Below are 26,982 nucleotides of genomic sequence, written 5' to 3' on the forward strand. Positions count from 1 at the left end.
AGAAGTTGATTTGAACCTTTTTTTAATGCTCATATTCATAAAATAAATACAACACAAGTTAAATGATGAGAGCAGCTTTACACTTCGCAGAGGTCTTCAGTGCAGTTCAGCAAGTGATTTTATTGCAGCAAAGATTAAAGATATCTGAAGAGAAAGTTGTAATTCTGCTTCCTTTAATAAGTTTAAATTTTGTGCACATTTAAAGCTGTTCCCTCCTAAATTTCTACGATACTCCAGAGGTTGAAGAGCCGTGAACGAGGAGATGAAGAGCAGCAGGGTATGCTGTTTCAAGCATGGTGCAGATTCTGCAAAAGTCTTCATCCACCCCACATTTGTTTCCATTTGGCTGCCAATTAGCCAGACTCCCTTTAATCTTTTAAAGTGATCCGGAGTTATTTTTGTGCATCAGATTTTCTCTCCAGCTCTCGTACCACTTTCAGAGGAATACTTTTTGAAGTAGTGGAGACACTCAGCGAGTCTTTCGTCTCATGACGTCGGTCTGACAGTGAAAGCTGGAACTTAACCAACTTGAATGTTTGCAGATAATTGAAATACTTGCCATGGTCTTCTGGTTGATTGATATTTTATTCCCCTTGTTTTGGTTGCTTCCTGTTTTATCTTGTTTATTCTGTTGAGTTTTACTCCCGTTCCTGTATTACACCTGGTTTTTGTTGCAGTTTTCAGGCCCCTCATCACGCCCTCTGTATCTATACTCAGTTTCATGTTACAAGCATGTTTTCATGTGTCTTCTCAGCTCAGTCTGTTTATTCTTGTACTTTTGTGTCTTCTCACTTTCTCCCACATTCTGTTTTATCAGTAAAAATCTCTGAGATCATCCACCAGTCATCTTCTCCTCCTGCTCTCCTGCATTTGGGCTGACAGACCCGTGACACTGCTGTCACACACATGAAACTTTTAAATGAACACGAACCAGTGGATATTGCTACATGCTTTATTAATGTAGACAGTGAGGCACGTTAACTCCATCTTAAATTTCACAGAAATTCACAGAGATTCGATGTTTTTAGCTGTAAAGTTGAACTGACTGAATGTTTTTGGATTCTTATCAGACCAAAAAGAGACAGAAAATTTAAAAAAAAAAAACATCCAGAGGAAGAGACGGATAGCAGCAGCTATAAAGTACGATTACTGTCATATTTCTTATGAACCCATGAAGAAGGATGCATATCTTTGTATGGTGATAATTTCTTTATTCCAACAAGAATTCTATCATTCACATGTTGAATCAACATTAAAATGACTGGATGCACTCTCGTCTGGAACAGAAGGGGTTGTGATGTCAGAATTCCTCATAAAGAGAAATGCTGTCGACTCTTAAACAGTCCGTGTCCTCAGAAGACACTACACACGTTCTTGTTATAAACAAATACTTAAAAAAGAAAGAAAATGTACCGTGTAAAGATAGATTGGTCTGTACAGCTCTGAACCACAGCTGCAGTCACACTAAAACTTTAATTTATTTATCTATACAGTATCATAGATACATACATAATGTTTACAAAAACATTTCTTGTAAAGCTTATCTCTACTGTTAATATACTCTCAATTTATCTTGACAAAGAAAAAAATAATAGTCTAAAATGATAACTATTCCCCCCCCCTGATTTATTTCCCCTGATCTGTGGCGTCACCACAGGTCCGGCTCCACCCAGACGATCTTCTTCTGCTCCTCCCAGATGGTGGTGCGCAGGCTGGTCAGGAGGGAGGTCTGGTCACACCAGGAGTCCGGAGACATGCTGTTATACAGGCACGGCAACTTGTCCAGCAGCGGCTCCTCGCTCCTCGAACACGCCAGCAGCTGCTCCTCCGACTGACCGTGACGCTGTAACTTTGACCTAAAGCCATTGGAGAAAGCAGGGAAATAAACAAAAAACACAGAGTTTTTTTTTTAATTAGATGCTTTTGTTTTTTGGTGTTTGAGTTTAAAATGGTCTATACTTAGAGGATATGACATCATATCAGTCTATTTCTATTTCAAATATGTAAATGAAGTCTTTTTCTGGGGGGAAAGTGTGTAAGTTCACAGAGAATAACAGAAAAATTTAATAAATTACACTATTTAGTCACATTCTAGCTGCAGCAATACTTCTAAAATCCCAAGCTGGATCTGTCCAACAGCACTTTAACAGGAGCATTCAATATAAATCCCGTAAAAAAGAGGAGTAGAAGCATTTTCCTCATGGCTCTCAGCAGCAGATAGACCCATAAGATCCAAAAACTATAAAATAGGAAACTCTTCCAAGTAACCAACCTCTTTAAGTTGCTCATTTTTAAGAAACTCTCTTTATCACCAAGACAAAAAAAAGACTTTCAGCTGCTGCAGGACGTGAGAAGATCGTAAACCCACTTCTCTCAACGTTTACACACTTTCATTTCGTTTCGATTTGATCTATAATTGTTTGTTTTTGCCTATTTTTTTCTTGGTTATTCTAACCTAATACAACTGGAAACAAACAGTGACTGAAATGCGACAGATTTACCTCAGTTTCCGGGCACTACGTGCAGACTGACCGATGAAGACGATGATGGGGAAGATCTTGAAGCGGTGCAGCCGACGCACACAGTCGGGTCCCAACGGCAGCACACAGTGGATCCCCTGTAAGACGTGGAGTTAGAGACAGAGAGAGAGTGGGGTGAGAGGATCTTTGTGTCAGCATTTCACACAAAACCTACAGCGTCTTTTCATTTAGATTCTGAGACACAACAATGAGGAGTTGATCAAACAATATTCTGACATTAGTCTAAAAGGAACTTTCGCTCACCAGCTTCAGGGAAATGTTCAAAAAGTGCAAAAAACAAAGCGTAGCAAGAAGGACAGAAGTGTTCACATCTTGTTTTAATGGACTGAGATAGTTTGCTCTGAGGTGAACCCTTGAACAAACATTAATGGCCAATTGTCCCTACAGGCTAAAATCTTTGCTTTGTTTTTGCCCCTGCTTTGATTAAAGGAACAGCGTATCAAATTTCATTGCAAACTGTGAAGCTGCAGGTTGAAAACAATGTAAAACCAGGGGAAACTGTCCTCCGTACAGTCTTTTGTTTGTTTGGTTTTGTTTGGTTTGTTATGTTTGGGCATGACACTGCAGCGGGTGAGCATGTGACAGTTGTAAATACACTATAAATAGCTTTTTCAGTGGTTACCGGCACACTGTGGCCCTTATTTTCATGCAGTCCTACACTAATAGAAACATAGTTATAAATGTTATACTGCATTTCTGCCTAAAGATCAATTGTTAAACACTTTTAAAATGTTAAAGCGCATGTTTTGTGGCGTGTTCTGACCTTCTTCATGACTTTCTCGACACTCTGCACGGTGTAGCAGGTGTTTCCCCCCGGCTCACACTCCTCCAGGATCTCAGACCTCTGGAGCCGGGCCGCGTGTTCACTGGAGCTCAAGACCTCTGAAGAGCAGAAAGACACAGATCAGCGACAAAGATAATGTGTTGTGTTATCTGTAGCATGCGTTATTTGATTTTCTTCTATACAACCTGTGTTTTTCCCTAAATGTTCTTGTCCTTTGTTGTTGTAATGATCAAACTTTCCCACAAACATCAATAAACTTTCATTTACCCTCATTATTGCAGGGAACACTGGTACACATTTACTATTTATAGCCTCTGCGATTTTTACAACTATTTACTTGCAGAGTTTATCTCCTTCCTGGTTTACAGCAACAGACAAAACCATAAAAACGTTCAACACCGTAAAGCATGAGACGGGATGTTGACCAAGCGAGCAAAACACACGTCCATCACGGTGTAAAATTGGAAGCAGAGGAAGTGATGCATCAGCAATCTCGTCAATAAAACATCACGTGGCGAGTCGGACGAATTCATCAGAGCGCGTTTCCCCAAATGAAGAAGAAGAATGTCAACAAACAACAACGCTGCGCTTCTCACCGGGCTCACAGCGCTCAAAGCCCTGCCAGTCTGCCAGCTTCTTGTCGAGCATTCGTCCCAGGACGGAGGGCAGCAGCAGGACGGGCCTGCAGATGGGCGGGTAGTGGGGGGTGACCAGCGTGTAGGGCATGAGGGTTACGCAACATTTGGATGGAGACGGAGCATCTACGGTTAAAAGAGTAGATATAAGTATAACCTTCCAAACACCGTTAATGCAACATCAGATGAAAGGGTGCATTTTACTGACCCGACTCGGTGCTCTTGGTCTTTTCTTCCTCGACGCTGACCCAAAGCGGGTTCCTTCCCTGTCGCCCCGTGCTGACAATCCTCACGGCCTTATCTCTGTTCTGGGCGACTTCACGTCCATCCTGGTGAAAGGAAGAAACATTCCAGAAATGACTCAACACGCTGAGGTGGGGTCAGCTCAGAGGGTGGTTGTCTTCAGGGTTATTTCTTACCTTTTGACGCTTTTTTGTTTGGAAGTTCATATCTTCGATAGCTCGAATCAGGAGTCGCTGCGCCCTGTGACGAAAGAACATTTAATTTTTTCAAAATTTAAGTTGACGGATTTAAACTGTTCGTGCTCCACCACTTGCTCCACCAGTGCACGGACCTGTAATAATTAGGCACGGTTCCACCCTTCAGGTCCAGCAGCTGACAGGGGTGAACTTGGCTGGCGTGCCACAGGTCTTCGGTGCTGGCAGGTCTTGTGTTTGTAATGTGAAGAATGTCGTTGCAGGTCACAGCTAAGGTTCCACCGGAGCCGGCAGGGATGGATAAATTGACACGGACGTAGAAGGAATCTCCGGACAACGTCTCGCTGTTCTCCAGCTGCTGCAGCAGCGCCTCGTAGTCTGAAGAGGCAGAGCAGGACATTAAATCCACTGCAGCACCTCTGTAAATAATTCATTGTGCAGACACAGTCCGGATCATGTTAAAAAACTCTGCTTCTAGTCGTTCTACCTTTTTATCATTTATAAAATTGACCTGCCCCCATCCAACAAGCAACAACTTATCCCTACATCCCTAAAATATCTGATGAAGGCATTAAATAGACTGTAGAGAACTTAATGTACTCGACTATCCAGTTTGTGGACAAAATGCCTGACAGCTTGTGTGGCGACAGATCTCCAAAACCTTCAGTCTCGCCCCTTTAAACAAAAAAAAAAAACTATGATTCCATTTTTTATGTTCAAGAAAACGATTTTGATTAATATTCTTAAAACTCCGAAAGTTCCTTTTGCCCAGATTAACACATGGTGTGATGCAAGACAAAGACAGGCTCCTAAATACAGCCGCTTGATCCTCATCATGTTATTGTCATTTCCTCATGTGACAGCTGCCTCACGTGGCAGCTGCTAATCCCTTTAATCTCAAGACAAACAATCATCTTCCTGAAGACTTCGGATGAAACCAGAAACTCTTGTTTTCAGCTAAAAACAGAAGCCCAATCCCAATCCGTCCCCCTTAACCCTACCTTGATACACCTTGATGAACACTATTCTCATCCCTTAACACCTTATCCTAAATGGAGGAGTAGGCAACCACTCTTACATGACTATACTCTTGCCTGTGTTCATGTACATGTTCACAGTAAATAGTTTGGAAAACACGAGAGGAATGTAACTGGGTGGATAATAAAGCAAGCACAGAAACCAATTTTAGCTTCAAGGCTAAAGAAACAAAAACGTAACATCTTCTCTAAAATTGTTTAGAAACTGTCTTTAACGTGACCTACGTTTAGGTTTAAGCTAAAAGTTTGCAGTGTAAATGCTGGGACGTACCATCTTGCCTGGGCCGGAGGGAGAGGTGACAGAAACCCGAGACCTGGCTAAGAGCCCACATAGCTTCCTCCAAAGTGGAGTCCTCCAGCACCATCCTCAGGGCCCTCTGGTTCTGTTCGTACTTTACCTGCAGAGCAGCAGCGTGATGAGAAACGCCTTCACAAACAGGCAGAATAAGCAACCGTTTTGGCCCAGTTTCATTTACCTCTACAATCTGCGCCCCGGGGCTGATCCCGACGTTACGGGCAGCACTGCCTTCCGTCACCTTGTGCACAAACACTCCGGTTTTGTTTCCCCCGACGACTGTCAGCTGACTGAGCAGCGCCTCGCCCTGGAAGGAGATACTGAGAACACGGCCATTGAGACGGATTGCTTTTGGACGAGAACGCACCAGGAATGGAGGCGCTGAGGTTCTCAGGAGGCTGGTGAGACAAGAAAAGAAGACGAGGAAGTGATTGAATTGTTCCTGCAACTGTTTTACAGTTTTTATTTAAAAAATGTTTATATTGAGCCTGAATACACTTCCAGTGGGGCGTTAGACCAGATGGAGAGGAATTACCAAAAAAAGGTGGGATGCTGTATGAAATGTAAATGAAAACAGAAACTCTGCCTCTCTAAGGTGCTCTTTATATCCCCAATCACGCCACTGACCTGCAGCTAATTAACCTGATTATATTTTTAGTACCACTTACTCTTTTGCTGCTCCTGTCCCAACTTTTTTGAGACGTGTTGCTGCCATAAAATCAAGATGAGCTCTAATGTTTTTCATGAAATTGCCAGATGTCTCACTTCCAACATCTGTTATGTTTCCTGTGTTCTGTCGACATAAAAATACTGGTTCACGAGATGTTCAAATCACTGCATTCTGTTTTTATTTACAGCAGTGTTGGTATTTTGCCTTTAGCGGTGATGCTTGTTAACATGTGGGCCGGTTACCTTTGTATTTCACTAACATTCAGCACTGCTGTGCCTAATTACATTCCCCCAGAGGTGCTTAATCGAGCTGGAATTTTGCATTTGTTTGCTAACCTTTCCTTCCTTGTTTGTTGTTTTTCTGTCTGCACTGATCTGGAGCTGCATGTTTCTTATCAGCTGGAACCGACCTAACCAACCTGTTCCACGTCTACGTGTTTTGGTTTTTATTTTCCTCTTTTGATTACCCTCACGTCAGCTGATTCCGGCAGATGGCCACTTGCTCCCGAGTTTGGTTCTGATAGAAGTTTTTTCTCTCCAAGGGCTTAAAGACATGAAATTTTTTTCCTCCACGTAAAGCTACCCGAGCTGACTGTTTGTTGGAAACTGGCCCCATTTAAATGAAAATATAATTCAAGTTGAATTCAATCCAACACAATAAATCGTTTCAGGAAATCAGTGTCCCACAGACATCAGCTGATTCCTCAGTCAGATCAGTTGTTCTACTCCACTGAATTTGATGAATTTTTAGGATAAATATAAAGACTGCTATGAGCTCTGTTTATGTGACATGACCTTGGACACCTTTAAAATATCTTTGTAAAGCCTTTTGAGGCTCCAACTTATCTATGAGAACTTCGATGCATGTCCTTAAGGGATCTCAATGAATCAAAACAAAAAAAATCTGAATAAATCAGGCTTTGATATGAGAGAGAAAGATACTTTTAACATGAGTATAGTGTTGATTTGATGGAGTATTCCTTTAGATGAATAAGTCAGCATTTTGGCATCAGTAGTTGTTTCATTTTGTAGTCCAGTTTGTTGGACTATTAAAAATATATGCTGCTCACTGGCAGTGCTTTTTATATATTCTATTAAATACGTCAGTGCATGGTTTGTGGGTATGTTGAGATCAATTTACCGGCAGTTTATTGTTGGTTTTAACTCCTGAATTTCCACCATTTCTATTGATCAACTTGTACTTTGACATCATTTCTTTTTAACTGATTAAAATGCTTGTTAACAGTACACAAGAGTCCTGCTTACCCGTAAGAGCCGGAGCCGCTCACGGAGACAAGCCTGGCTGTCTTCCTGTCTTCGCTCCCCACTAAACAAAAAGAGACTGTGTGATGATTTGGCATCAGGGTTGTTTCCCAGGAAATAATATGCCGGTGTTAATGTGTCACTTTACAGTCCTGGCAAGGATCCAGTATTAAACAATAAGTGATGAAAGCCCTTCCAAACACCAGCAACACACTCACTGCAGGTAGACTTAATACATACCATCAGGAAGGAACACAAAGTCATCTATAGAGTCAGTATCTGCAGTTTCCAAACTATGACAGAAGAAAGAAAAAGATTGACATCAACTCTCCTGCGCGCACACATTTTGATGGCAAATAATTATGTGCATTTAAGTGCTTTTCATGGGAAAGTGAATGTGAAGGGTGAGATTAGATTGCTCTACAACACAGGCCGGTTTGCAGGGAAGTAATAATTGTAGCCTTTTGATGACGAAGCTGAATCGTCTGTCAGTGCCTTGAACACAGAGGCACAAATTGTTCCAAGACTTGAGACATTTGAGTCGTTACGAAAAACCTATGAAGCTAATGTCTACTTCATGGCACATTTCTGTGCTCTTTAATTTACTCTTGATTCCATTTGAGTGACGCGACACGCCCCTCTTGTTCCTGTAAGTCTACACTTCACCTGAAACTCGTTTTACAACAACAGAAAGGAATGCAGAGACAACCCTCGATTCCATCCGTTCTGCTTTAAAAATGCTGCGTCTAACCGCCCTTAAATAAGGAAACGCAGACACACCTGCTGTCTGCGTTTAATACTTCCTCCCTCCTGCGCAGAGACTCTGGACTGGGCGGCTGAGCGTTTCTGGACCGGACGCTGCTCGCCACGGGATCTTCACTCTACACTCGCACACACAGCAAAGTGAAACCGGTGAATAACAGTGAGATAAAAATAACAGAACAGATGTGTTGGAGCAACACAGGCCATCACCAACCAGACTGTTGAACAAATGCAGATGTTACAGAAGTCCTGGAAGTATGAGGTCAAGCATGAGCTATTTAACTTCAAAGAGTCTCTCAATATCAAACCAGGATACAGCTGATGAAGCACATTTTGCAAAGTCACTCACCTCTGAATTGCAGGAACTAAATGAGATGGGGTTAAGCGCATCCATGCGGCAAAGTCTGCGTCTGCCAGGGAGGGGGATCTCTTCACAGCTGGACCCCAGGTTCTCCCAGCTGACCTCCTTCTCCTTTTACCAAAACACGAAAGACAGACATTTTTGGTATTTTTTTCTGCATGTATTGCGTTTATATGTGTGCTGAAAGGTGCTTAAAAAGTACATCAGAGCTGTGTTGCTGTTCTCTGGGGCTGGGTTTGGCCTGAAGGCTGAACACCGACTCCTGGAGCTCCACCAGTTGGCTCCTCAGGGTGTCCTTCTCAGCCAGGATGCGGGCAATCATGGCCTGGGCTTCATCTCTGGATAGGTATGCCTTAAAGTAAAGGAAGAAGTTTAATTCCTCTAACACAGATACAGTACGTTGACACACAGGTAGCACCCGTAGGCAGGGGGACTCTGACACAGTTAAGACAGATTCACAACTCATGGAAAATGCATCGTCATGACAACTACAATGGTTAAACTTGTTATGCAGCCCCTGTCACTTGACACATATACATGCTCATTTGAGTCTGACATCGTTCGAAAGAGCGATATCATTGTAGGTGAAAGCAGGTGGCAAATTTGCAGCTGTTCACATTCATGTGAACAATGGAACAATAGATAATGGAAACTTCCCTGGCATGTAACCGATGACTGAGGGGATACCTCAGATTAACACGTGCTTAATACATGTGTCTGAACATGGATTCAATATACTGTAAACTGGTGCCCAGGTCCTGTGGCTGTAGAACAAGCCCAGATCATCAGCCCTCCACCACCGTGCTTGACAGCTGGTATGAGGTGTTTGTGCTGATATGCTGTGTTTGGTTTCCTCCAAACGTGCTGCTGTGCATTATGAGCAAACATCTCCACTTTGGTCTGGTCTGTCCAAAGGACATTGTTCCAGAAGTCTTGTGGTTTGTTCAGATGCAGCTTTGCAAACCTAAGCTGTGCTGCCATGTTCTTTTTAGAGAGAAGAGGCTTTCTCCTGCAGCCCTTCCAAACAAGCCATACTTGTTCAGTCTTTTTCTAATTGTGCTGTCATGAACTTTAACCTTTAACATGCTAACTGAGGCCTGTAGAGTCTGAGATGTAGCTCTTGGGTTTTTCAAAGTTTCTCTTCTGATGATACATTAATCTGTACATTGATCAGCAGCACATGGCGGCTACTTACCTTCCTAATTCCTGTGGAAGCAGTAAGGGTTCACTTAGCTTTAGTTTGTCTTGTGTCTTGTGTTGTTGTTGAGATTGTATTTTCTTTATTTTGTATATTCTTTATTATGTCTGGATATGTTAAACCTTTGAATTTAAGGACGGTGTACTTTCGTTTTCACAAGACCGTGTGTATAACATGATGTGTTTGAGCTCTCATCTTCATTTATAAGAGCAACATGTTGTTTCTCCAACATGATGCACATTGTGGACGTTCTGGCTGATTCTCTTTCAGAAAGCAGGCTTTTTTAAACATAAGGTGCACCAATACCGTTGCTTTCATCCTCACACTTATCGATAATAAAAACACAAATCCAGGGTGCCTCACAAAGGAAAGTATCTACACACGTACAGACACAACAGGAAGTCACAGGAAACAAGTGGAAGGAGGGCTGGTTGATAATTGATAGGTTCTATGACTAAACTGATGATAAGTAACATTTAAACAGGAAGATAAATGATGGTCGATCATTTCCAAGTGATCCGTGAAAGGAAACACACCGCTTAGAATTAATATTTACCAAAGATGCACAGACTGAGTGATATAAATATGTATTTATCAGCTCCTGACCTGGTCTCTCTCTGCCTGCAGCTCTCTGCTCTGGCTCTGGATCATAGTGCACTTCTGCTGGTGCATTTTACAGTCCAGTGTCAGCTGCTGCACCTGAAGGCTCAGGCACTCCTTCTGATCCAAGAGCTGAAAAATGAACAGACATTACTCCAATGTGTTTCATGCCTACACTATCAATTTACAAGATGTGCTAAGAAAGCCACAGAATGAGCTACTTCTTCATTAGAGGCTTCGCTCTGGTTGAAGACTTTTGCACATCATGTTAGATGTTTGGCTGAATGTGCACGTTGTTTCCTAAACCATAATGACTGCTAATCTGAAACACAAGCACACATACCCCTTGTTTGTCTCTGAGAAGCTTTTCATTCTCTTCTCGGTAGCACCTGAGTTGCTCTGCAAGCTGCACCTGACTGTCTATGGCCTCCGCCAGGTCCTGGGCCAGGATGTCCCGACGAGCCTGACGGGGCAAGCAAATGAGACACAACATGAAGATTTGAGCAGCTACTTTCACTGAACAATATCGGGGAAAACGTTAAAGCTTCTTCTTACTGGGTCCAGTTTTTCTGCCTTCGCCAGCTGGCAGCGCAGACTCCTGACTTCCTCCTGCAAGTGCGGGGTCTCGGGAGCAGAAACGCATCTGATGGAGCGCTGCTTTTGGAAGTCATTCTCCATCTGAACACTCTGAAGCTCAGTCTGCAGCTGGTACACCTGTCCCCACAAGACAAACAATGCTGATCGGGCTGCACCGATGATGTTCAGTCTCAGTTCTTTTGATAAGCAAGTTAAAAAGGTTTATGTTCATATCACCAAAAAGTTCTGGCTGTGCTTGTGTTTCTGACACAACGGACCAAAAGTATTTCTATTTCTAATTCTACTATTGCTCCTACAGAAGATAAACAGGATTTTCAGCCCTACTTTTGAGAAATTCACACAAGAATCTCACTGCTTTGATGCAAATTACTGCTTTTAAAATGTTTGTGTTACTACTTTGGGCTCATTCTATGATAAATGCAGCTCATAAAGTCTCTGTAGAAGAAATTAAAAGTCTAATTGTTATCATTCCACACACTGAGGAATATGGTAGAATAATACAAGTAACACGTCCACAAAGATTAAAAACAAGGGGATTTTACACAGGAAGACACATTTACAGTTTGGGGAAGCACTTCTGCATAAGTAGTTCTCAGTCTGTGTGACTTCCAACAACCAATCACAGGAGAGCAGCCCTCTGGCTGATGAAATATCTCATCGTTAATATCAAAGCGCTGCAGTCCACAGTTTCTAGGCACATATTAACATGTTAACATGTGACCATTTGAGTTGGATCTCTGGTCCTGCTGACGTGATGGCCTTAAAGGGTCTTAAAGGATGACTTATTTGAAGTTGGTTTGTGTGAAGTACTTATGAGCAGCCATCCCTGCATTACACAGCGATCAGATCAGGAGGAGCTAAGCTAACAGCTACTCAGAACTGAGCCACAGCGGAGTCAAACTCGTGTCCTCTAAAATTTATCAAATTTCAAACATTTCACAGCATGACTCCCTACATTGGGAATTTTTACAGGGTGCCACTTCTACATCAGACAGATACTTATACTGACTTTTTACTATTGAATATTATGCTGAAGAACATCTGTGTGTCTTCGTACTTCAGTAACATCATTTCCACAAAAATATCCTTTAAATAGAAAAGAAGCTGACGCACACAGAGTATCCTCATATCTTACCATGTGGTTAAAATCCACAAATATTTTCTGTTACAAACTTTTCAGCTAAATCATCCAAAATACATACGAATGGCTAAATAAATACGTTTATATGATAAGAAATGTTTCTAAAATCAAATAACTAAATAATTCATGCTGAAATGATTGAATAGAATGTGAAATTAATACATTTTTCTGCTTTGATTTTTAACTGCATGCATTTGAGCTTGTGTTAATGTTGCTATTTTTCTACTTTTCTAATTTGAATATATCACATTTTTTCTTTGTTTAATTGTTTTTCCTGTATTCACTTCTGTATTTTTTTCCATTGACATCACATTTAACCATTTATTCCTTCTAAATGATTAATTTATTCCTTCTATTTTGATTTTATCATTGAATTTGTTTTATTCATAGATTTATTTGTCTATCTGTCATTTCCCTTTTGCATTATCTCCCCCATTTATTTCCCCAAGCCCATCTAATTTCCTTGTTTTCTTTTTATATTTCTTGTCTCTTTTCCCCTTGTGTCATGGAATATGCAAAGGGAGAAGCACAGAGATGTAAAAGCATCTATAAACAAATACATAAAAATTTGAAAATGCCCGGTTAGTTAAAAACAAAAACAGATATCAATCATTTTGAAAAATAAATACATCAATACGATGTCAAGGAATCTAATATAGAAATAAATGCAAGAGGCACAATGTATTTATTTCACATTCTCTTCCATTATTTTTGCATAAATTGTGTTGTTATTTTATTGTAGTCGCATTTATTATCTTATAAACTTGTTTATTTAGCCATTTAAATAAGTTATTTCAGATTTTTCCTCCATAGAAATCACTTGAATCCTAAGCAAAAGCTCAAGCTTCAACTGTTTTCTCAGGCTGTCATCACAGTGCGTCCCTTTACACTGCATATGAAGGTAAACTTCATAGTGGCCATCACTGACCTGCAGGTTTTGGTCGTGGAGCCGCTCGTTCATAGCCGATTTCTCCTCGATGGCAGCCGTGTAGCGGATATACAGATCACACTTTTCATCCTTTAGCTTGGTGACCTCCCGTTGCAAAGAGCACAAGTGTCTCTGCATTCGTTCGTTATCAGACTGAAGGGATCTGGACTTCTCCTCCTGCTCCATCATCTGTCCAAGCTCTGACTCCAGGGAGGCGCAGCGGGCACTCATTCTCCCAGCCTCGCCGCGGGCCTCCTTCAGCTCATTCTGCATCCCTGTTACTGCTCTGATAAGATACTCTGTCAGCTCTGAGTATTTAATCAGCCCTGTGAGGACAATAGTGTAGTTCAAATCAAACTGCAAGGGAAAAAACGATTGAATTATTCCCTGAAAATATGGCCACTGACCACTGAATCTTGACGGCTCTGTGCTGGGCTTGCGTCCAGTAACTTGGGTGTAAAGCGTTGGGTAATGTATCATCAGGCTCTCCAGCAAAGCTATCGCTCCATTCCTTCCCTGAGTCCTCAGCATATCCAGCATGTGGCCTATAAACGACACGCCGTACTGTGATTTAATTCTTAACACCAGTCCTGAAATTTTAATCAAATTCAAACCACGAACACATTTCACATCAGTTAGATATTTTCTTTGTAAATGCTTCGATCAAAGGTTCAAACATGCTGGTTTTAGCCCTTTGTACTACAGGTGTTTCCCTATCTCTTGCTCATGCATCCAGCAGGTGATGCAATCAAATCAGAAGTTACAGAAGAAGAAAAAAGAACAAACTAGTTTAAAATCCACAAATTGCAGCCCACTCCAGTAGCTACTGCTGAACCTAATGAAAAGGACTTGTGTTTTCCTTAAATCCCATTAAAGTTGTGAAACTTACTGGTTCTCATGCAGCGGTTTGTGAGGCTGTGGCAGGAGAGGATCTCGTCCTCGTCCATCTCAGTGAGGACCCTCGCCTGCCTCAGGTACGGGATCAAGATGCATGGCCGTACTCCTAAAGAGATCCTGTGGCGGTTGTCATTAATCAGGTCCCATAGCTCTTCCTCGCCCATTTCCTTCGGGTCCGGACCCTCGGGAACACACTCCCCTGCCATCCTGAGTGCGTTTGAAAAGTAATCGTTGTTGCCTGCTGGGGAAACAAAGTGTGCAGCTGGAGCCGATGGAGCGCACACACGCCGCAGGAAATCAGTAGACTGCGAGGAAGACGAAATGGAACTATAACAGTAAGCTCAGGCTCTTTCCACACCCTCTGAGAGCTTATTCAAAAGCATGCGGCAGTGTTTGCGTGTGGGCGTGTAGAAAAACCAGTAAGACGAGACCGGTGTGTGATGCAGCACAGCGTGTGTTGACTATAACTCATGCTGGTGCAAACAGAGGCCAGACTCAGGTTCACACAAACACTCATAAAACATTAGTCAGCAAGCCGCATTTACTGTACGTCTCTTTTATTCCCCCTCTGCGTGGCTTTGTTGTGTCTGTTTGTTCTGAACAGCAGACTCAGGGTGTAATCACATATAATAAACATCCACTCTGCTTTATTAATGATTGAAAGCAGATATGTGTGTAGAAAAAAAGGGCTGCACAGAAACACAGAAACACTCGATGACATGTGAGTTCGGCTTAATAATTCCTAATCACAGCAAAGCAAACACACGTACCACGCCACGGACAGGAGCAAACAGGTGTGAAGACTATCTTTATAGCTCCAGCCTCCAGGGAGGCTGGAAATGCAAAGAGACAGTTTTGTAAACATCTCTTCAGAATGACGAAATTAATAACAGATTTCAAACTATAACAGTTATTCAGGGCTTTAAAAAGGATGCAGTTTGGTTCATAGACAGAAAATAGACAGAAAACATACTGTTCTCTTTCCTTTCAGCATCTTTAGAAAACTTAAAGGTGCTGCTTTGTGAGGCATTTGATCCGGAACCTGTTTTCCATCAACAATAAAGAGTCGACTCGTCATCTTCCAGTGTTGTGCAAGTTCACACGTCACAAGAACTAGTTCAAAGGTCAGTTCACAGAGATTAATGTGAAGAAATGTGTCAGAGCTGACTTTACAGTCACAAAATGAACTTCTTCACAGTAACGTCTCACTTTTGCATGACTTCCATTTAATTCTCCTCCTCATTTGGTCCACAGTCAGTGGGGATACATGGCACTGAAAGGATCGGATTATTGGCTAAATTACAATAAGACTGAGCTGCTCCTTATCTGAGCAAGGGTAATTATCCTTGGATATATGGCGGTGAATGAATGGAATCATAGGCACAAAGCATGTCATACCCGGTATGATAGGTGGCGCTGTACCCATTTCAACTATTGCTAATAGAGCCACTTCCTGTTGACCTCTTCACCACCAACATCAACAACAAACTCAGGCGTTCGAGAAAGATGGAGAACGAAGAGCAAGATGAAGCTACGTCCCTCTACATTTCGTCTGTGATGAGCTGCTTGTTGCACAAACGTGATGCACAACGGAGCATTCTCCATCATGTTGTTTGTTTCTTTCCGACGGCGACAACAACAGTAATATCGTCTCCTTTGACTTCCAGTTCACGACCCGGGAAAAAATCTTGAGCATGCGCAGAACACAAAGTCTTAATTCACCACGTGCTTCAGCGTCTACAAGCAGGTTTAATTTGACTTTCAACCGAGTTATCTCGGGCTTAAAGGGATAGTTTGCCTCTTTTGACATGAAGCTGTATGACATCCCATACTAGCAATATCGTTTATGAACATTTTCTTACCCCCTGCTGCGTCCTGTGAGCCGAGTTCCAGCCTCGTTCTGGTGTCGACGAAGGTAGTCCGGCTAGTTGGCTGGGGTTTAAAAAATAAAGCGTTTTGCTTCTCAAAACAATATGTGTTCAAAAGAGTAATACATTTGCATCACAAAATCGTTGCCAAGGTAAAAGTCAGATCTCACAATCGTTTGGCGCTATTTTCTCTCCCTTCGTATCACTGCGTGCTGCCGCCTACTGACAGCCGCGCCTGTTTCACGGTGTAGACCATGCAGACCGAGCAGTAAACATCCATTATCCCTTTAATCCGATCGCGAGTAATCCGATCCAATTTCTTGGATCAGTTTCTGTCCTGCCGTCTGCTGTAAAGAGTTGCTGCGTAGTTGTACACGTCTACAACTAAACACGTCTGTAAACTGCCCCAATCGTAAGGTTTAGTTGTATATATGATGTCCACTCACAGGTTGCATCTGTCGACAAGAACGCCGCTTAATGCCAAGAGAAAAAGCTGCGCTCGCGTCATGTTCGCCAGGTAAAAAGAGCCTCTTTCAGATCCAAAGTTCAGTTCCCTAATGTGAACATAAGCGAGAAACCTTACCCATCTGATTATAATCTCACTTTTTAGTTTGTAAGAGAAAGAATTGTGTTCACGTGTCCTCTCCGATACTCAGGACACAAATAAGGAGAAGTGAATCACAGAGGGGACAATGCCTGTGACGAGGGCTGGTCAGAATGAAGCTCATATAACCATTGACTCTTTTGTGGGACACAGAATTAGCGGCTCTCTCAAACACAAACACGCAGTAATGTGATCTGGGCAAGCAGCAGCGTGGTTGATAACTTCGGAGAATTAAAAAGAAAGACGGGCTGAGAAATTAAGCCAGCGCAGAAGTGCTTAAAACTGTAGACAGTTCCTCTAACTGTCACAGACTTAAAACCCAAGCTTGATTCTGGGATAATTAAATGTGCCTCCTGAACATACACCAATGATTTCTGATCGTGAAGGCCACGTGGAAAAGACTCTTATTATACCGACAGCTGAACTCTGCTCTTGGTGAAGCAATGGAATGTTTTGTATGACCTGTAGCTGCTTTTTCTTTGAATTTTTGGGGCTTTTTATGCTTTTTTAATGATAGCTGGAGAGAGACATGGGGAAGACACGAAGCAAAGGGCCACTCGGTGTGGGACTCGAACCAGGGCCAGCTGCAGCAAAGACTGTAGCCTCTGTACATGGGGCGGCTGCTTAACCCACTATGCCACCGACCGCTCCTGTAGCTGCTTTCTGATGTGGAGAAAGATGACAATGTGACGTTTAAAGCAGCGCCCATCAGACTGGTTATTTTAGGGGTTAGAAATAAGAACATCACTGTTTATTTTTAATAAAACAAATCAAAACATTCCTTAATGAGGTCATGTTAAAGCTCTCTTCACTTGTTCAGACTAGATTGAAGTGAAAAAAAGAGGTTTGGGTATGAGGAAAACTTTTAATTTTGGGTTAGCAGGCGCATCCTGGGGAGCCGGTTCTGCAGCATCGCACAGACCGTGATGTTGAAATCACTTCACATTGTGGTCACGTACAGACAACGTGCTTCAAGTATGTCAGGCGGCTGCTTGATTCAACTCTTTGCCAACTGAGACTCGAGGTGTAATTTTAAAAGAGGTTTTGAAAAGCTTGGAAACAACCTTTTAAAGCCCGAAGTTCTCTGAAAAACTCCAAAAATTCCACAGCTTCAGAAGGCGCTAAATATGACACTTGAGAGGTTACTTTATGGTAAATTAGTCACTCTGGACTTGTGTTCAGCACTGATGAAACAAAAATAAATGGAGCATCGCGTTAGTTCTGGCAGACCACGTAGTCAACGCGCCCTTTGCCTATTGGCTGACGCCGACCCAACCCTTATGGCCAGCTGCGCTCAATGGGTAATCAACTGATGCTCGCAATTGGATGCTAGCATTTGGGGCACTTCATTTAAACTTGGTTTGCTGTCACTGCTTTTTTTTGCTCTCTGCTTGCAGCCTTCCACAGCAGCTCCCCGCGTAGGGGCAAAAAGTTTTGCTTCTGCTTACAAGACGTAACTCCGATTAGCATACGCGCCGATGCTAGTATTATTATTGTGCTGCTTACCCTGTCGTCCGGCATGGATCCCCGCTGCCGGCGGAGTCGGAGATTCGGCTGAGATTCGGCTGAGATTCGGCTGAGATTCGGCTGAGATTTGGCTGAGATTCGGCTGAGATTCGGCTGAGATGGACGCGTGGAGGACATTCAGCCGAGCCAAGACGCGACACCGGGCGGGCTGTCACAGCGCGCCGCGGGCAGAGTCATGGTAGGCCGCGGCGGGCTCCTGTACGTGGCAGGGCTTGCCGCGGTTAGACACGCGGCTTATTTTACACCGATTCACATGATTTTGCGTGACTATTGGTCCGTGGATCCTCGCGGTGATGCTCTAAAGGCTGATTCATACTCGGCGCAAACGCGCAACTGTTCTGGCTCGAGAACCATTAATGACGTCATCGAAAGCGCCAGCCCCTTCACAGTTCCTTCAGCTCATAAGCGCAGTTTGCGCCGAGAATGCGTCACATTTGCAGTTCTCTCCAGACCAGCGAGCGTCACTGTTGAGGAAACAAGCTGAAAAGCATAGGAAGAAAGCATACACAATGCCACCTGTGGTGTCACGTCAGCAGAGGCTGGCACATCTGATGCGGAATGAATTTACTCTGGGTGTAGAACTGTATATGTATCTCAGAGCTAAGCGGCTGCGGCAAAAACAGAAGAGAAGGTGGAATGTTCGTCCTTTGCAACAAGACGAACTTTGTCAAACGTTGTCCCAGTGTAACTTCATAGACGTGTTGTACAGATGTTTGTAGAGGCGCACCCTCTCAGTCACCGCGGTCTCTGCAGTGTTCATTTTTTCTTTTTCTTGGTCAGCTGTTTCCGGTTGAGCGCGCGTGAAGTCAGAAAAAAAGTTGTGTGCGCGCCCTTGCGCCGCGCGAGGATTTTCTAGCTTGCGACGGGGGGCGTGGCGGAATTTTGGGACACGTGACCGTTTGCGCCATTTGCGACCAGCTAGTATGAGCGAGGTCGCGCCGAGTAAGAATCAGCCTTAAGGCTCTAGCATGGTTGCCGCGTCTGCTCGCGCGAGCGGTGTTGATGACGTCACAAGTTCGTGCCCGCCATAGGACCCTTTATAGTGGCGCAAGTCGTTGCGCGCCAGTAGTTGCAATTTTCTCCGTCACAGAGGTGGCGCTGCTACGTGAAGGTTACCTCTACTCTACAACCACGAAAGTGGAGAAGAAAACAATGCCGCTGTCAAGAGCAAGAATACTGTAATTAATGATACTGCTGCAGTTTTCGGATCATTTTAATTTTTTAATTCAGTCAATAGAGGTGAAGGTTTGAAGCCCCCAGCATCAACAGAGTGTCTGCCCTCTTCTTTGCCTTCACGTATCTGCCCCGTAGCTTCTTCCACACATTCTTACAGAACTCTCCCTCTTTCCCCAAAGTTCTGCCCATCTCTGTGCACCAGTTTTGGGAGTTTACGCGCTCCCTGTGCTGTTTCACTGCAGTTTCGTACAGCTGCCTGTACAAACGCACCTCCTCACTGAGCCTGGTCTCACATCGGTCCATCCGGTTCGTTGTGCTTGGCGCCGCCAAGTTACAAAAATCGACTGGTACACGACAACGCGCTGCGCCGTCTTTTCAAGGGAAGCGCCAGGCCTGAAACGTCATTTTGACGTCACGGTCCACCACCGCCGTGACAGACGCGGCAACCATGCTACCACCTTTAAGGTGGAGCGCGCGCCTCTGGCGCACACGCTGTTGATCGGCATTGTCTGCATGGGTGCGGCGTCACCTGTCGTGTCGGGTGTGAGTGCTTGTGCCTGTGGATACAGTGGGAGTTGATGTGAGTCAGAGGATTAACAACTATTGCCTTTCCTCGGTCAATGTCGGAAACATTGTTTGGACTAGTTCCTCCTCTCAGTTGCTAGCTACAGCATTGCTCGTTTATCCACCAGCAAGCAAGTCTATTTTATTTTTATTTTTTTCCACTGTATTGAATGCAAGCTGCCAGGTAAAGTGAAGTGAGTGCTTTTATAATAAAATCAGAGATTCATTGACAAGTTTTCAGGGTTTCACTGTGAACTCAGTGGAGGGAGAATCAATTCTGTGCATGGAGAATGCTAAAGTCAGAGCTGTTCTGCTGCTGAAATGACCACGGTGTCATGAACTGAATCCCATGCTCAATGGATGAAGAATGGATGGATACAAAAGCATTTTGTGAATGAAGCCCAACAGTGGCTGTGGTCGAATTGATCTCATGTAGATCCACTGTGATTATTATTGCTCATGTATGTTCTGCTTGTATTAATTCGGGTCATCGTTGATAGGCCCTGAAAGGTTTTGATCCTGAAGAGAAGAACGTCAGGATGCTACCCTGTTTGCTATAGGAATGCACTTCGTCGTATAACAACCTCCAGAGACCTACAGTGAAACTTCACTACTTAGCTGCATTTTTGCTTAACAAAAGCAGCAGTAAGAGGCTGATTAGCTAGGCAATCGTTAAACAATGGAGCCTAAGTGTACTTGGCTGACTGAACTACCTTTGAATAATTATTCAACTGGTAAATGAGCTCTGGGAATTATACATTTTTAAACAGTGGAGGTCTCTACAGACGCTCATATAGAGCGATTTAAAGAGACTTGTCCAGTAAAACACAGCTATTGCCTCTAACAGGAATCCTTTATTTAACGCTCTATAACTGACAATAAGATAGCTAGTCTTATGCTCTATAAAGCAGTCCTCTAAGCTACAAATAACACCATATCATAAGGATACATACTGCTCTCCTGAGCACTGCTGTGTGAGCTGCGATGCTCATATACTAAGAGAATCATACGTACTGGCCAACGGCTTTGTGCTTCCCGTCCAAACAATCCCTGCCGTCCTCACTCGTTCTTTGGGGCCATTTAGGGGACAATTTCAGGCACAATGCGTCCAACAGTTTTGTGTTTAAAGGCTTGAGCATAAACACAAGATGGCACTTGAGATCAGTGATGCACTCGATGATTTAAAGGATCTGACATCTGTAGCCAGTTCTACAGCATATGTTTGTGATGCTTTGTGGACAAGCGTCCGGCCACTTCGCGTAACACCAGCCTGATTGTGATTGGCTCTTGCGCAGCAAATGGCATGCTAATTTGCATGACATCAAAACATTTCAACCATCGTCCCCACGGTTGATGCCACAACTAAGCCTGATTTATACTCGGAAACCAGGTCGTCTGCGTGTGTGTCGCAGTTAACACAGACATGCCCCCCCCCTACGCAGACACTACGCAGACACTCTGGTGCACCTCCTCAAAATTGTAACTCACCGCAGACATCGCCGCAGGGAGGAGAGAAGGAGGCCTCTGATTGGTCAACTCTACATCCGCTCTACACTATGCGTATTTCCGGGTTGCTAACCGTGACGATTCTTTCCCTCTCTGCCAGCTCCAGTAGTAGCAATATTTCTCTATTTCTAGATCGATCAGCTGCATCTCAATCAAAGTGCGCATTCGTCCAGTCGCATTGTTGTTGAATGACCTCCGTAACCGTAACACCCACAATCCTAGCTTGTTCGTGATTGTCCCTCTTGCGTTGTGGCGTGGGATTAACATAGCGCAGACAGCGCTTCAAGGCAAAAAAAAAAAAAAACTGCGTCGTGTCTGCGACAAGCTCACTGCGACACACTGCTGCGAAGTATACACGAGCCTTTATCCCTTCAGGAGGAGCGTTGTCCTTTTTCCTTCTGTGAGAAGCAGCCTGTAAAAGCTGATTTCAGCTGTGAACTGATAAAAGAGCAATCTGTCCAGTAAGTACTGGTGCAGGATGAACCTCTGAGAAACATGTTGCAGGAAACACTGGAGGCTTCTCTTTCTTCCCTTTAGTTTCTTGCTTGCAAATACTGAGTGTTGCTCTGGGAATTTGTATACGACTTATGCATGTGATGTGCTCGTGTTAGGAAGCACTTGCCTCTTCTCATTTTGTCATTTTGGAGGCTGCCGGTCTTCTTGGAAGTTTGAAATAAATGGCATCCTGTTTCTCTGCTTACTAAAGCCATTGTGATGCCCTGTTGATGCAAGTTGACATGCTACGTGTCATCTTGCCACAGCTAGATTTTCAGTATATTTTTACTTAAACTTGCTATAAGCTGATGTTTCAGCTAGCTGGAGTTTGTGCTGTTGGGAAGGTAGTTTTCAATGGGTCATTGAAAGGTTTTTCCACTTAGAATAGCTGCCTACTGGTATATTTAAAAAAAAAAAAAAAAAAAAAAAAAATTGTGCAGCTGTGCCTCTGTTAAATAAAACAAGAGCCACTGGAGGGCTTAACTTTGCATGAAAGATGCTGATTAAGATCGCAAATAAATTTGGGATGAAGTCAAATCATTAAAACCGCTCCCGGAATTGATGGCACGAACAGCAATGACAGAGGTCATTGTGTCATGCTTTATGGCTTTTTAATTGTGTGGATAGGAAAATATGCAAGCTCACGGTGACTTTAACTTCCTAGGTGGTCAGGTGAAGTGTGTTAAGGCTCTGCTTTGCTTGGATGTTGCTCTGCTTTGCTTGGATGTTGCTCTGCTTTGCTTGGATGTTGCTCTGCTTTGCTTGGATCTCGTTTTGCTGTTCTTGGATCGGATCTTGCTCTGCTTTGCTTGGATGGTGCTTTGCTTGGATCTTGTTCTGCTTGCTTGGCTCTCGTTTTGCTGTTTTGGATCGGATGTTGCTCTGCTTGCTTGGATGTTGCTCTGCTTGCTTGGATCCTGTTCTGCTTGCTTGGATCCTGTTCTGCTTGCTTGGATCTTGCTCTGCTTTGCCCTGCCGCAAAGCGCTGTCGCTGCTGTGGAGACCGAATATATTTTTATGGTGTACCTAAGTGGTTGAGTTCAATGCTTGCCCCAATTAAATACTCGCATCACATTTCAGTCTGTGTTAATGTGAGCCTACGGCAGTTCCACCTTTTTAACGTCAAGCTTAGTCGCGGTTTAATAATTATTTTGTAATATACTACTACTAATCATAATGGTGTCACACGTTGGTAGCTAATAAATCGTTGGGGGGGGGGGTAGGATACCCTGGTTCCAACTTATCAATTGGCTGGCTGCATTCCGGTATGGTCAGTTGGGGGGTTGTAGGACACCCTGGTCCAACAATCCAATTGGCTGGCTGCGTTTCAGTATGGTCTGTTTGGAGGGTTTGTTGCCTTTACAGCAAATGGAAGGCACTCCACCTGAGGATGCTGCTGTTCCCTGTCTTGGCTTCCATGGAGCTCATGGGAAAGTCGGGAACTTCCTCCGAACAGAGCCATACCGCCAAACATAAATTGTATGCATTCAGAATAAGCTTCTGAAATTCATCTCTGTTCTCGTCTCGTTTTGACGAGAGTGGTTCTGACAGAAATGGAGCATCGCGTTAGTTCTGGCAGACCACGTAGTCAACGCGCCCTTTGCCTATTGGCTGACGCCGACCCAACCCTTATGGCCAGCTGCGCTCAATGGGTAATCAACTGATGCTCGCAATTGGATGCTAGCATTTGGGGCACTTCATTTAAACTTGGTTTGCTGTCACTGCTTTTTTTTGCTCTCTGCTTGCACCCACCACCTCCCCTGCTCCACCGACTCTCATTGCCAAACAATGTCATACTGTTGTTCATTGTTGCTTGCTCTGTTCTAGGGGGTTTGTTGCCTTTACAGCAAATGGAAGGCACTCCACCTGAGGATGCTGCTGTTCCCTGTCTTGGCTTCCATGGAGCTCATGGGAAAGTCGGGAACTTCCTCCGAACAGAGCCATACCGCCAAACATAAATTGTATGCATTCAGAATAAGCTTCTGAAATTCATCTCTGTTCTCGTCTCGTTTTGACGAGAGTGGTTCTGACAGAAATGAATAATTGTGTGGAAAACGATACGAGGAAGTGAAATTCTGATTCGTCTGCGCAGCAAACTGCCACAAATACATAGGCCTATTAGAGATTAAAAAAGGAGCACATTACAATATACTTTATCCTATATACTATGCACATTACTACACACGCGTTCATTAATTCATTGGTCTTAAAGTATTGGTGAAATAAAGACAGATAATACCTTATTTAAAGGCTGTATTGTCTCTGGCCTGTTCTCTCCCGTTATATCGAGTGATCTAAATATCTTACCGAAGGACGCCGATTTTCACCAAACTGTTATCGGTGAGTAGATGAACATATTTTAAGCCAGAAATAAGGTCCAGGTTTAAAAAAAAAAAAAAAACGAAGTTCCACTTTAAGAACAAGAGGGTTCCAGGTTCAATCCCCATCCGGGGCCTTTCTGTGTGGAGTTGGAATGTTCTCCCTGTGTAAGCGTGGGTTCTCTCCGGGTACTCCAGTTTCCTCCCACCATCCAAAAACATGCATATTAGGTTAATGGGTGTCTCTAAATTGTCCTTAGGAGTGAGTGTGATGGTTGTTTGTCTCTGTGTGGCCCTGTGATGGACTGGCGACCTGTGCAGGGTGTACCCTGCCTCTCACCCAATGACAGCATGATGTCAGTTATTCTTGTCCCAGTTATCAAAGATAAGGCTGGCAAGGTTGGTAGTATTGATAATTATAGACCTATAGCCCTTGCTAGCATCATCTCAAAAGTTCTTGAAAGTCTAATACTGGACCGTATAAGTGACTGCATAACTACCACTGACAATCAATTTGGTTTTAAAACTATGCATAGCACTGACCAGTGTATCTATGCGCTGAAAGAGATTGTAGAGGCATATAGGAGTCAGGGCTCTACTATAATTTTTGGATTTATTGATGCCTCTAGAGCTTTTGATCGTGTCAATCATTTTAAACTGTTCAATAAACTTAAGCAAAGGGGAGTCCCCAGTAGTCTGGTACGAATCTTAGCCTATTGGTACTCCAACCAAAGTGTGCGGGTGAAATGGGGTAACATCCTGTCTACACCTTTCAATGTCAGCAACGGGGTAAGGCAGGGGGGGATTTTATCTCCTGCCTTATTCAACGCTTATATGGATGACCTGTCAAGACATTTGGGGACATGTCAAACCGGTTGTATGGTTGGTGATATGATGATTAATCATTTCTTATATGCCGATGACCTTACCATTCTATCTCCTAGTAGTAGTGGGTTCCAACAGCTCCTCAATATCTGTTCTGACTATGGGTTAGAGTTTGATATTAAATATAATGCTAAAAAGAGTGTGGTAATGATCTGTAGAACCAAGGATGATCTGAAAATTAAGTTCCCTCCTTTCTATTTATCTGGAGAAGAGCTGGGAGTAGCTAATGTCACAAAATACCTGGGGCACATCCTAACTGATACGCTGGAGGATGACGCTGACATGAGCAGACAGAGGAGAGTGCTATATGTCCAAGCTAACATGCTGGTTAGAAAATTCCATCACTGCACTACAGATGTTAAAGTTAACCTGTTTCGAATTTACTGCTCCCCTCTTTATACAGCTCCACTCTGGGTTAGATACAAGAAGGAGAGTCTGCTGAAACTGAAGGTAGCTTATAATGACTGTCTCAGGATTCTCCTAAAGAAACCAAGGAGTACTAGAGCAAGTGGTTTATTCTGCAATCTAGGTCTTACTACTTTCATGGCACTGCTGAGAAATCTTACTTTTAATTTCATGAGCAGGCTTGACCGTGCAACAAATGAGCTTATTGCACAATTAGTTGATCCGAGTCGTAGCTCTGTAAGGTACATGTCTATGATCTGGGAACACTGGTATGAGTGCCTTCATTAGCTCCCCTTTTTTAGTATATGTATATATGAATGTGTAATGTATTGTATTAATGATGTATGTACTGTAATGTTTCCACTGTGGGCTTTGAGCCTGTAATAAAGTTTATATATAGGCTCCAGCCCCCCCGCAAACCCGACAGATGGATGAAGCGGGTATAGAAAATGGATGGATGGATGGATGGATGATTTAGTACGATAAACGGAAGTTGAGTCTGACTCAATCCTCACATAAAATCTATGACGCACACTTCTGCTCTGGCTTCACAAACTGACTCCTCCACAAAATCATTTATCTGAGAAATCTCTCATTGCATTTATGGTTAGTGTGTAGCCTATCACTGTTTGTCTGACCACAATCGCATGTTTTTAGATAAAAAAATGACTAAATGTATAGGTTTAGATTTAGGTTATAGACTCAATAACATTTGTAAGAAAAATGGGGGAAAAAATGGAAAAAAATAAAAAAAATAGTTTTCTAAATATCTAAATACAGAGTACATGGGAAATCAAGAAAATGTAAGCACTATATTGTATAATATACTGTATAACTGTACAATTGATGTCACACAGAGTTTGTTCAGAATATATTGTACAAGAAGAAAGTGTTCTCATCCAAAATTACTCATTTTACAGCGCACCGTTTTCTGTCTGTCAAACTGTGTTATCTTTTGTGTTTTTCATAGATGCAACTAATGGGAACAAATGATGCGTCATTGTGACAGGCTGCCGGTAACACAGGAAGGAACGAAGAAAACAAATTGTTGTTATGTGTAGACGCAACACTGGTTCATCCCTTTAATTAGGTGTGAACGAGTCATAGGTCAGAGTTAAGTGGCTTAACTGCTGAAAATGTTCAGGAAAATAAGTGAAAAAGCAGTAAATGTCCAAAGAAAAACTTCAGAAAGGCTTGAAAACTATTGATCAAGACATCTCACAGTACTGTGCAACTAAGACCAGTTGGCCTTCCTTCAGAAAAACTCTTCATTTTACCTCACAAGAAAGATAAAATAACTATATTATAAGCATATATGTATTTATATGGCTGAAAACTGCTCCTACACAAAGCACAGATATACCACAGATTGTACTGAGGGTATTTCCTAAAATAATTTAAGGAGAAAATGTCACTAGTAACCTTTTATGTATCGTAAAACATCAGAAGAGAAAATGACAAACACTATAAAAGATTAAATTCTTTGTGTT

The 26,982-nt window shown here is 43.0% G+C and overlaps 1 protein-coding gene across 1 annotated transcript; it reads right to left on the reverse strand.

Annotated features, from left to right (window-relative positions):
* Positions 1-802: 802 nt before the first annotated feature.
* Positions 803-14,492, reverse strand: card14 (caspase recruitment domain family, member 14). Its single transcript, XM_075463456.1, has 20 exons — positions 14,137-14,492; positions 13,655-13,792; positions 13,248-13,573; positions 11,137-11,295; positions 10,925-11,044; positions 10,588-10,713; positions 8,986-9,135; positions 8,772-8,894; positions 8,441-8,541; positions 7,901-7,953; positions 7,664-7,724; positions 5,910-6,126; positions 5,705-5,831; positions 4,534-4,774; positions 4,379-4,442; positions 4,168-4,288; positions 3,921-4,085; positions 3,304-3,422; positions 2,502-2,617; positions 803-1,856 (listed from the first exon to the last, which is right to left on the reverse strand). Exons 1-20 carry the CDS (start codon positions 14,348-14,350, stop codon positions 1,649-1,651), a joined length of 2,949 nt encoding a protein of 982 aa, XP_075319571.1. The 5' UTR covers positions 14,351-14,492; the 3' UTR covers positions 803-1,648.
* Between the last annotated feature and the right edge of the window lie 12,490 nt (positions 14,493-26,982).

Source organism: Odontesthes bonariensis, chromosome 4, assembly GCF_027942865.1.
Source record: "Odontesthes bonariensis isolate fOdoBon6 chromosome 4, fOdoBon6.hap1, whole genome shotgun sequence".
Lineage (NCBI taxonomy): Eukaryota > Metazoa > Chordata > Actinopteri > Atheriniformes > Atherinopsidae > Odontesthes > Odontesthes bonariensis.